The sequence below is a fragment of the Spodoptera frugiperda genome, chromosome 5 (genome assembly GCF_023101765.2).
Source record: "Spodoptera frugiperda isolate SF20-4 chromosome 5, AGI-APGP_CSIRO_Sfru_2.0, whole genome shotgun sequence".
Taxonomy (NCBI): domain Eukaryota; kingdom Metazoa; phylum Arthropoda; class Insecta; order Lepidoptera; family Noctuidae; genus Spodoptera; species Spodoptera frugiperda.
In genome coordinates this window covers 1,107,718-1,117,756 of record NC_064216.1, presented here as the reverse complement: position 1 = coordinate 1,117,756, position 10,039 = coordinate 1,107,718, and the positions used below count along the sequence as shown (strand labels likewise).

General features: G+C 35.7%; 3 protein-coding genes across 3 annotated transcripts; all 3 read right to left on the bottom strand.

Moving 5' to 3' along the window:
* Positions 1-474: 474 nt before the first annotated feature.
* Positions 475-2,071, bottom strand: LOC126910713 (uncharacterized). Its single transcript, XM_050693963.1, has 2 exons — positions 1,622-2,071; positions 475-1,199 (listed from the first exon to the last, which is right to left on the bottom strand). Exons 1-2 carry the CDS (start codon positions 1,967-1,969, stop codon positions 798-800), a joined length of 750 nt encoding a protein of 249 aa, XP_050549920.1. The 5' UTR covers positions 1,970-2,071; the 3' UTR covers positions 475-797.
* Positions 2,072-2,352: 281 nt separating this feature from the next.
* On the bottom strand, positions 2,353-3,601 carry LOC126910712 (uncharacterized). Its single transcript, XM_050693962.1, has 2 exons — positions 3,138-3,601; positions 2,353-3,055 (listed from the first exon to the last, which is right to left on the bottom strand). The coding sequence occupies exons 1-2, from the start codon at positions 3,480-3,482 to the stop codon at positions 2,648-2,650; spliced, it is 753 nt and encodes a 250-aa protein (XP_050549919.1). The 5' UTR covers positions 3,483-3,601; the 3' UTR covers positions 2,353-2,647.
* A 449-nt stretch (positions 3,602-4,050) lies between these two features.
* Positions 4,051-5,843, bottom strand: LOC126910711 (uncharacterized). The gene is made up of 4 exons (XM_050693961.1): positions 5,711-5,843; positions 5,399-5,557; positions 4,604-4,756; positions 4,051-4,241 (listed from the first exon to the last, which is right to left on the bottom strand). The coding sequence occupies exons 1-4, from the start codon at positions 5,783-5,785 to the stop codon at positions 4,062-4,064; spliced, it is 567 nt and encodes a 188-aa protein (XP_050549918.1). The 5' UTR covers positions 5,786-5,843; the 3' UTR covers positions 4,051-4,061.
* Between the last annotated feature and the right edge of the window lie 4,196 nt (positions 5,844-10,039).

Below are 10,039 nucleotides of genomic sequence, written 5' to 3'. Positions count from 1 at the left end.
CTTAGATTTTTTGGTTTATTCTATTTTTGACTGGTAAATGTCATCTTTACAATGGTATATATGGTAACTTTTATTTCAAATAAAATAATATTTATATTGTTAGGATGATAGAAAAAAAATCGAGAATATTATTAAAAGTTTATTTTAATTCATTCACTAATTTCTGGATAAAAAACATCCCATATTCTAATAAAATAAATTGAAACATTTGTGTTATTAATATCAGATCTGACAACTGCTGATACAGTATTAATACTTAATTAGTTTTCACTAGTAATTGCCGTAATCAGAGACATTTAAGATTACTTACACTTATTCTAAGTAATAATTTTGTATTGAAAAGAATTGGTAAGGACTGGTTTTTTTCAAGGGTGAAATCATCTCAACCCTTCTCCCGCCTTGGGCGAGGCGAGAGGGGTAGTGAGGTAATCAATAAATCACTCTGAGTACAGCGCTAACGCTCGAATACAGAAATGATACTCAATTTTAAGTTAAATATCGTGTTATTTCTGTTTTTAGTAAAGAATATGTTGAGACAGAACTATTGTTGAGAGTGTCTTAAAATTGAGTGGCGTTTGAGTATTTGAACATAATATGTCTTAGATTTGACACCATGCCTAGCTGCCAGGCTGACATAGTCAAACTGCTGAAATGATATTACTTAAAAATTTTATATTGCTTCCGTAGGTGACTAGGTTCAAGGCAATCTGCATTGCATAAGTCCACAGAGTAAATATATAGTGTAAGTCTAGCCTAAGATAAAAGATTTGTACTTATAATTATGTCAATTAGGTCTTTCAATGTTTTCCATTTAACCCAGAGAGCCTCGCTTCACTAACTAGACTCTGAATCTCAAGCTGCACACTCAAGGCTTTCTGTAAATCCATCTTCCTCAACTGCGATGCAATGTACTTCCCATAAATATCAAATTCATCCTCTTTTGCAGAAGGCTCTATACTTGAGTCTATGTTCTCCACAAAGGTTCTATCAGAGCAGTCTGTACTAGGCCGTCTATGGTTCATTTTTTTCTTTTTGTTTTGGTATCTACTTTCATTCATATGTGATACTTCCCGGGGTTCCGTTTTTAAAATTAATGTGTATTCATTGTCTGCAGGGAATGGCTCCAAGGTTTCTTCTTCCATATTGTCTGTGCTTGATAGCCATATTTTTTGGTTTGCATCATCTAAAGAATCTTGTTGCTGAAAACCAAAAGGAAAAGTTATTATTATATGATATGGATATGTGAGATAGATAGATAGGATAATCTTTATTGTACAAAATTCTACACCTTTTATTATGCAATAGCTCATCTAGCAAACTTCCTACAACTTTTTGTACCTTTGCTGGACTTCCGCAAATAATTCCAGACGAAAATTTGCTGAATCAGTCGAACCGTTCTCGAGTTTTAGCAAGAAGAGCTAATTTTTATACAATAACTAGCAGGCACAAACTATTGCCTCAAATTTGTATTTTATACCTTCCCTGAATAATAACTTACAAAATTAGCCAATCGGTCCAACCGTTCTCGAGTTTTGGCGAGACTAACGAACAGCAATGGGTATAGAAGATACAGAATTTTGATACAGATGGGTTAGAATTAGCTTAAATTAGGGTTACTTACGCTGTCGAACGTAGAGGAGTCATCAGGAGCTTTCTTCAACCCACCAAAATGTTTGTGCCATTCAGAAAACCACTTCATGTTCGGTTTGTATGACCAGTCTGGGCCGGATCGATGTTTAATTTTAGCAATTTCCTGCATGTACGTCGACCTTAGATTCTTAATCTTTATTTTTAATTCTGTTACATTCAATAATATGCCCGTTATTTCGTTTAGTTCAGCGATTACTTCTCTATATGCCTTCAACCTTTTACCTTTGATTCTGTACGCGGCGTGCTCAGGATTCCACAAAAGTTCATGACTTAGATATATTTTAACGAATTGATATGTTTCGTTTTCACTCCACCGCATTTTAATAGAACTATTCAGTTACACAACCATTTATTTTATTGTTTCGATTTCAACCTACGAGTTGACTTATAACAATCAACAATAATAACAAATTGTTAAATGTCAAAATAATGCTCCAAAACTGAGTTTTACTATAACTGGAACGCAGTTTTTGACAGTTTGAGTTTTTAATATTTTATTGGTTACGAGGCTTTTTGCCTAGCGTCGAGTGGAAATGTGACGAAAATTGCAGTTATAGGAATATGTAATAAACAGGAATGTGAGTGAAAGATGTCTGCATGTCTGTCTTGATTTAATGTTTCTTTAAACACATTCTAACATTTTTTCATTCAGCATCAAGAATTAAATCATTTTAAAGAGGGATAATAAAATAAACAATATAAAAATTTATACTATTTTGTAATACTATTCTTTGGTTTACATTATTTGCACTTTGGGTTTTTGTTACAAATCTAGTATGAAATACAACAATCTTACACACATCTATTAGGCTATATAATAAAATACCACATGGTACCAATTTATTCTAAGATTAAACTAAATATTATTGTTTTGAAATTATCTTAAAATTACTGGTATTATTATCAGCTGTGTATCACCATAATATTATTTAGATGGCATATTCATTCTTATTTACAAGGAAGACCCATTGCATAAAACATCATTGTTTTTAATAATTCAATCACTGGATACAATATCTGAAATCCTCGCTTCACTTACTAGGTTTTGTATCTCTAATTGTATTCTCAAAGCTTTATGGAGGTCCATTTTCCTCAGTTGGGAAGCAATATATTTACCATAGATATCAAATTCATCCTCTTTTGTACATTGCTGAAGAGAGTCGGTTGAATAATTTCTTGTTGTAGTCCTGTGTTTTAGCTTTTTCTTTTTAATCTTTTTATAGTATACAGGAGAGGATCTTCTCTCTATTTTTACTTTAGACGGTTGCTCATCCATCTTTGCGGAGTCATATTCGTCATCCGTTTGTGGGATCAGTGGATCGGGATTTACTTCATCCATATTTGTGTTTTGCAACTCTTGGTCAACCCAGATTTGGCAAGCTGAATCCACATCAGGTTCTTGAGACTGAAATGAATATATTTATTGAAGTTAGAGTCAAGTTAAATAATGAGTAGCTATTATTATGAACTGTTTTTACTATACTTACATTGTTAAATGAATTAGAATGTCGATTACTGGGTATATGTTTGAGACATCGATCCATTTCGTGGAACCAGACTAGTGACGGCTCGTATATTGAGTCGGGACTGGATTTCTGCAATATTTTGTGCACTTGTTGTACGTAAGTGGTCCTTAGGTTCTTTATTTTCATTTTTACTTCGGGCACACTCAAGGACTTCATGGTGGAACCCTTGAATTCTGCACTGATGTCTGAATACGCCTGTTCTCTTTGATATCTTAATTTGTACCCCGGATGAGCAGGATTCCAGAGACACTCGTGTTTTAAATATATTTTAACGAATTCTAACGTCACTGCTTCACTCCACCGCATTGTTATTTAATGAACTGACGGAGCAAAATACTATTTTATTTTTACAATCCCTCTCCACCCATATTTGCATAAAGTAAACATCAACATTCAACATCTGTTTGACAAAATGACAGATAGAATAGAATACGATTTTTCATTTGACATTTTGGCGGATAATATTGCCATCGTAGTAATAAAGAAACTACCATATTTAGTAGGAAATATCGTTAAGCTAAGAAAATTGCAACGGCAATAATTACAACTAACAATAATAAATTGACGGCCTCGTTGGTCGAGTGGTCGCAAATGCGACAATGGGTCTCGGGTTCGATTCCCGGGCCAGGAAAAATATTACTGGGCATTATTCGGTGGTTCGAAAATTTCTCAGTAGTAGCACGGAGTCTGGAATTGTGTATGGCTATAGGCTCACCCCTTATTACATGGGACTTAATAACACAAATGGTATTAAGTGGGTGTACATTGTATAGCGGCATTACGTGCCGTAATGTGCACCTCTGCGTAAAAGGGGCATTGACGCTAATTAATAGGAACAAAAAATAAAACAAAAAACATTCTTTTTAAATCGTTTATTATCAAAGTTTAGGTTGATTTCTTTACAATTCCACTCCTGACTTCTATATCAATGTAGCTTTCTGATAATTTTGTAAAGACACCATTTCGGACGATAGTCGTATTGCAGTAAAGCCGCCCTTGTTTGTACGGGAAGTTTTTCGGTATGTTTTGTAGTGGTATAGTCAGATTAGATAAATTGAGTTGACCCTGAAATTCACAAAACAAATAGCTGTGTTTAATATTTTTTTAAATTGTGTTGTCACGGTTCACCTAGCATTTGTAGTTAGTTTTTATGAACCAATTTAGTACATCTCTATCAGTTTTTAAACTGACATGGTCACTTACACTAGTATTAGAATTTGAAACGGGATATTTACCATGTTTAATTTGTATCTATGCGTTTCCGATATTACGTCATGATAGGTACTTTTCGTTTCAAGATTTTATTGGGTTTATGCCGTTTAGGTATATCCATTGATTAAATTAATCTAAACCTCATTGGACTTCGTGGATAGGACTTGGAGGAATTAAATTACAGTATAGGCAGAAGGTAAAACAATAGTTCTTACTGGTTGAAAAGGACACGGGTGGTTTTTGATGGCTCTTTTCAAGGATTCTCCAAATAACGTGCCAGCCTCTATGAAGTCGCATAGCTTCGAGTGTATCTCAACGAAGGTTCGGTGGTATCTACCGTTTTGTAACTCGTAGAAGAATACGTCTACCTGTAACAGTAACATTATAACACACAATTATATAACTATACATAGGTACCAGTTTTAAACAACGATTCTCGCGTGGTGTGAACTGAAATCGGTTCAGTGAATTACAAATCTCAGGACTCTAAAAAATATGTTCACTTCTGGACTATGAACAAAGGCTTATCTCTTATTTCTATAGAGGGTTTGCCATAGCGCTAACATTAGCAGGCGATTTGTGAATCATAGAAGACATACATCCTCAGTTTGATGCGCAACCCTTAAAATCGCAGGCAAACATACTTTAGTCAGTAAAGTAAGTGTAGGTGAAATGAAGAGTTATACAGGCGCTTGGTCTTAGCAGAGAAGTTGTAGCAGGTCGTAGAAGAGAAGTCAGTTGTAGGATGTAAAGAGAAGTAAACCAAAGAAAAACAATTTTAGTTTACAAAAATTTCAATAAACTGCAACACGCTCTAAGTGAACAAGGCGTTCTTCAGCATACCCGGTTAAAAAGAAATTACTTACCGAGCCTATATAAATGAGTTCAAACAAGTATGGTTCTTGAGGAAAACAAGAACTGAGAAATGAAACAAGAAGTAACTTATTGTTGGAACACAGATTGCCATGAAGCAATACAACAAAAAAAAGTTCTCAATAAAAAACTCTTACCGAAACATTGTTCCCCAATGGCACTAGAATATCAATGTAAAAATTGATGTAATAGACAGGGTCGTCCCGATTGCGGCGACGGCTAGCCACTGATACGTTGTTGATGAATTTCTTGTTAAAATACACGACCATCGGACGCTCAGTCGCTATGTAGACTATCTGCAACGACAGAAATTGGTAGAAAAATGGAGATTATTCTCTTAATCTACATCTATAGAAAAATAGGGGAGCCTTTAGGGTTGATGAGGCGCACCCTTTGTGTAAAAATGCTCTAGTCGGACTAGAAAACTAGAATAAAGTAGTATTACATACCTTCTCTGATATATAAATGTCCAATTGGCTTATAAAATATAATAAAAAAGAAAACAAATACAATTTAAAATTCATATCGATCGTCTACTTCCGTTAGAGGCCAAAATGAAAATGTTGTTTGGATAAAGGCACCTACTCGCATAAATGGTGCAATTAGGTAATTGGCAGTAATAATATTGGTTGTGAATTTTGTATTAGGTACTGACCACTCGCGTATTTATTTGGTAATTTGGCAATAAAATTTTAGTGCATAGTTATTTATATCAGAGGAAAATTAAAAATTGTACCTACACACTTGTGAAAAATAAAACTACTGTTAAATGGCAACATAACTGGTTGAAAAGAAGACGAAAATAAAGTTTGACGTTCCAGCCAAGAAAAGAGCGCGAGTCTTCAACTTTTTGCATCTGATTCTGTAGGGTTACAATTGTCTATAACGGAGGACATAAGCAAATAAATTTTCGAGCTTTTAAGGGGGGAAAATCATCTAATGACTTCTCCCACCTTGGGCGAAGCGAGAGAGAGTGTCAGACTCTTACTGACTAAAAACCACCCCGTTCCTTCTCCTGCTTTTTGAGCCGGAACCCCGGTAACCCGCTGGGCAGTCCGCAGCTCCGGGAGGTATATAAGACGTATATCTGCCGAATTTAGTAGGAAGAAATATCTCTGTGTATCTTCCGATCCATTCGGAAATTATTAATGTTTTTATTTAATAAGCCGGTAAACGAGCTGACGGATTACCTAATGGTAAGCAATCGCTGCCGCCCATGGATACTCGAAACACCAGAGGCGTGGGGTTAGCAATTTAATGTTGGGGCATCGGGGATTGAGAAGATTGGGAAGAGGTTAATTGGACCTCAATATCAGTTTGTACGAAGAATTAGACCAATATGTAGTCGTCCTTATGTACCTAATTATTATATGACATGAGTAATACAAACCCAATTGAGAGTCATTCGATGTGTAACAAAATGAAAAATCATTTAAAATGAAAAGTTTGCCGTTAGGTCCGACATTCAGAGGTCATAAACTCGATTGTGGAGGAGGTCTTCGCACGAAAGGTCATCTTGTAGACCACCTACTGAATGCTATAATATGTGTAATTACTCTCATACCTTGTTATGGGAAGATTTTATCGAAATCGGATACTGCTAAGCATTATTTTTATGTTTTTAATTTTGATATTATTATCTTCTGTTTATAGTGTTTCATCGGTCGAACGGTCACAATTGCAAGTGCATTTACCGAACAAGTGGTCTCGGGTTTTTGTTATAATATAAGCTGTTAAACGAGTAGACGGACACCCGAAACACCAGAGGCGTTACAATTGCGTTGCCTGCCTTTTGGAAGATAGGCCTCGTTGGTCACAATTCCAGACTCCGTAATACCACTGAGAAATTTTCGATAAACCCAAAAAAGCCTGAGGACCTGAGAATCGGACCCGAGACGGCTAACGAGGCAGTCAGTCTAGGCATTTAGCATTTACCAATATTCTCCAATAAAAAAAACATATACGTATCAAAGCAATATAAGTCCGCTATTGCTTCGATTGCTCCAAAAAGAAATAACGAAATAGACTCCAAAAATTTACAGTCACTTTGGAAGTCTAGCATCAATTCGCCTAGCGTGCACACCATTTGTCTAAGCGGCCGGTATCTCCCCGTGTACCGGCAATATTTCACGCACCCAACCCAAAACTGTAATGCTACAGATTACCCACTAACTATTCACGACAATAGATTAACATTAAGTGACAAATTCACTGAAATTGAGATAAGACCTGCTAAATGGAGGCTTAGAACTATGAATACAATATATTGTCTGTCTGTTTATGTATATCCGTGGTGTTCACTGGGGTGCATATCAATTGCGGTGTGTCTTATAATAGTTATAGTGTTATGTAGCTTTTGTATGATATTTAGCTACAGTTGGTAGACTGCTTTGTTGGTTGAGCGGCTTCAGCAACCAGCGCAAGATTTGATTCTTGGCTAAATTATCAATGAATTCATACTTTTCCAGTAAAATCACGGAGATTTTGTAGTGGAATAGTTAGAGCCATGTGTATCATATCGTACTGTAGGGTATAATATTTTGGCGAGAGATTTATACCCTTTTTTAAGGGGGAAAATCATCCAATGACTTCTTTCGCCTTGGGCGAGGCGAGACGGAGTGTCAAACTCTTACTGACTAAAAACCACCTCGTTCCTACTCCTGCTTTTCAAGCCGGAGCCCCGGTAAGTCCGCAGCTCCTTAAGAGATAATCAAAAGTCGAAAATCTCAATAACATTTTGTCCGACAACAAATCTGGTTGGCTTGCTCGGCTGTGCGATTTCTTCTTGTTCTTATCAGACAATCTATTCTATCACAAAACTAACTCGCATAAATTAGTCTGAAAAAGAAAGAGGTGTATTTAAAAAGAAACAAACATTTCTTGAACGCCATCCCAGCCGGCGTAACAGTCGTGATAATGATATTTATTTGTCCCTTTTCTTCACTTAAACTTTACTGGAAATAGCTGAAATTAATTTAGTACAGTAGACTAATAAAACTATTATCTTGTACTTTAAATCGGTAAGTAAGGACTGTCCTAAGAGAATATTGATGTTAATCTTATTGACTCAATCATGGAAGTAAAGATGAAGAGGTATTAACTAAATATTACGGTTTACTCATTTACACCAACGAAGAAAAGGTCTACTAGTTTCAAGTCACAGAGGGACTCTTCTTCACGAGCAGCGTGTGCGTCTGCTAACGTTTACTTAAATACATTACTTAATTGCATTGATGTACGTGAGTAAACTGTGATTCTTTTTAATTTAGTCTCAAGATAGTAAAGTTATTCCTGAAGAAATAACGTACGGATTGTATTTGACACTTTCTAATTTATGTCCAGGCTCTAGATTCTGTATTCCGTGTCTAGGCTCTAGAATAAAATCTTAAATTTAATTGGTATCCAAACATACAATATTTTCATGCACTTATGTATATTTTTCTTGGCAACCCTTGACGTCAACGGTTATCAATTCAAAATGGTTGATTTCGTCAACATCATTTACTTTGATCATTTAATTTGACGCATGATTCAAATATTATTTGTGATCGTGCATCGTTCAGTACTGAACTGATTGTCGTCTCCAAATATTATATTTCAGTGTAAATACGTTCTTCGGCATTCAACGGCAACAATAAACAGTCAGGTCGACGCAGTAAATTAATAAAGTACGTAATAAACCTTATTTATTTGAACATAAAGTCACTTTTTACAAGTTTTTATTTAACAATGCTCAATTGTGGTACATTTTCGAGAACAAAGAAAGATAACTTGAAAGTTTTATTTTGTCTGAAGTGTGAACATTTTTCAGATAACATTATGGTGCTACTTCACGTCTTTTATCCTTGAAGGGGTAGGCAGAGGTGCACATTACGGCACGTAATGCCATTATACAATGTACACTTTTCACCATTTGTGTTATATGCCCCATGTAATACGGGGTGATATACCGAGCACAATTCAGGTCATTCTAGGTATCTAACTAAAAAGACAAGTAAATTATGTAGGTAAATAAAATGAAAAACCCTAAAAGGGTTTTTTTATACCACGACGGTGGCAAGAAGGCACACGATCCACGTGATGGTAAAGAGTTACCGTGGCCTATGAACGCTTGCAACACTTGTGGCATTACATGCGCTTTGCCGACCCTTAAGCAACCTATTCACTTCTTTTAGGTTCTTACCTCTTCAAGCCAGGGTTTGTACCTACTCTCTGAATAAACCTGTGTATATTCAAATTAAATTTAAAATAGGTACTTAGTAATGCCCAAACCTTTAAGCTCATGACCTAAAACCAAATAAATAATTTAGATTGAACAAACGTTTATTAGATAAAGATCAAACACTGGTAGGTATGGTAAACGTCTGTGTTCCGCTGTATTTAATTTCCGGTGACCATTTTGATTTTTGAATTATGTTATTTAAAATTTTTAATAACACCATTTCCGTAGAACATTCTCGGTAATATGTATCTAGTGGCCTAAATATATCTAGGTGTACATTAATTGACTTACAACTGATTAATTTTTAACAATCCTTTATTATTATTATTTTATGATATAAGCCGGTAAACGAGCCTACGATCACCTGATGATAAGCAATCGCCGCCGCCCATGGACACTTGAAACACCGAAGGCGTTACACAGACACTTGAAACACCGAAGGTGTTACAAGTGCGTTGCCGGCCTTTTGGGGTTAGGGATTTAAGGGTTGTTTGGGGTATCGGGGATTGAAAAGATTGAGAAGGGGTATAATTGGGCCTCGTCTATACACGCCCAC

Excerpts from the sequence above, each read along its gene's own strand:
- LOC126910711 (XM_050693961.1), bottom strand. The coding sequence starts at position 5,785 with ATGAATTTTAAATTGTATTTGTTTTCTTTTTTATTATATTTTATAAGC. Across the intron at positions 5,558-5,710 it reads ACATTTATATATCAGAGAAG|ATAGTCTACATAGCGACTGA; the intron begins GTATGTAATACT and ends CTGTCGTTGCAG. Across the intron at positions 4,242-4,603 it reads ACCCGTGTCCTTTTCAACCA|GGTCAACTCAATTTATCTAA; the intron begins GTAAGAACTATT and ends TGTGAATTTCAG.
- LOC126910712 (XM_050693962.1), bottom strand. The coding sequence starts at position 3,482 with ATGCGGTGGAGTGAAGCAGTGACGTTAGAATTCGTTAAAATATATTTA. Across the intron at positions 3,056-3,137 it reads ATTCTAATTCATTTAACAAT|TCTCAAGAACCTGATGTGGA; the intron begins GTAAGTATAGTA and ends TATTCATTTCAG.
- LOC126910713 (XM_050693963.1), bottom strand. The coding sequence starts at position 1,969 with ATGCGGTGGAGTGAAAACGAAACATATCAATTCGTTAAAATATATCTA. Across the intron at positions 1,200-1,621 it reads ACTCCTCTACGTTCGACAGC|CAACAAGATTCTTTAGATGA; the intron begins GTAAGTAACCCT and ends TTTGGTTTTCAG.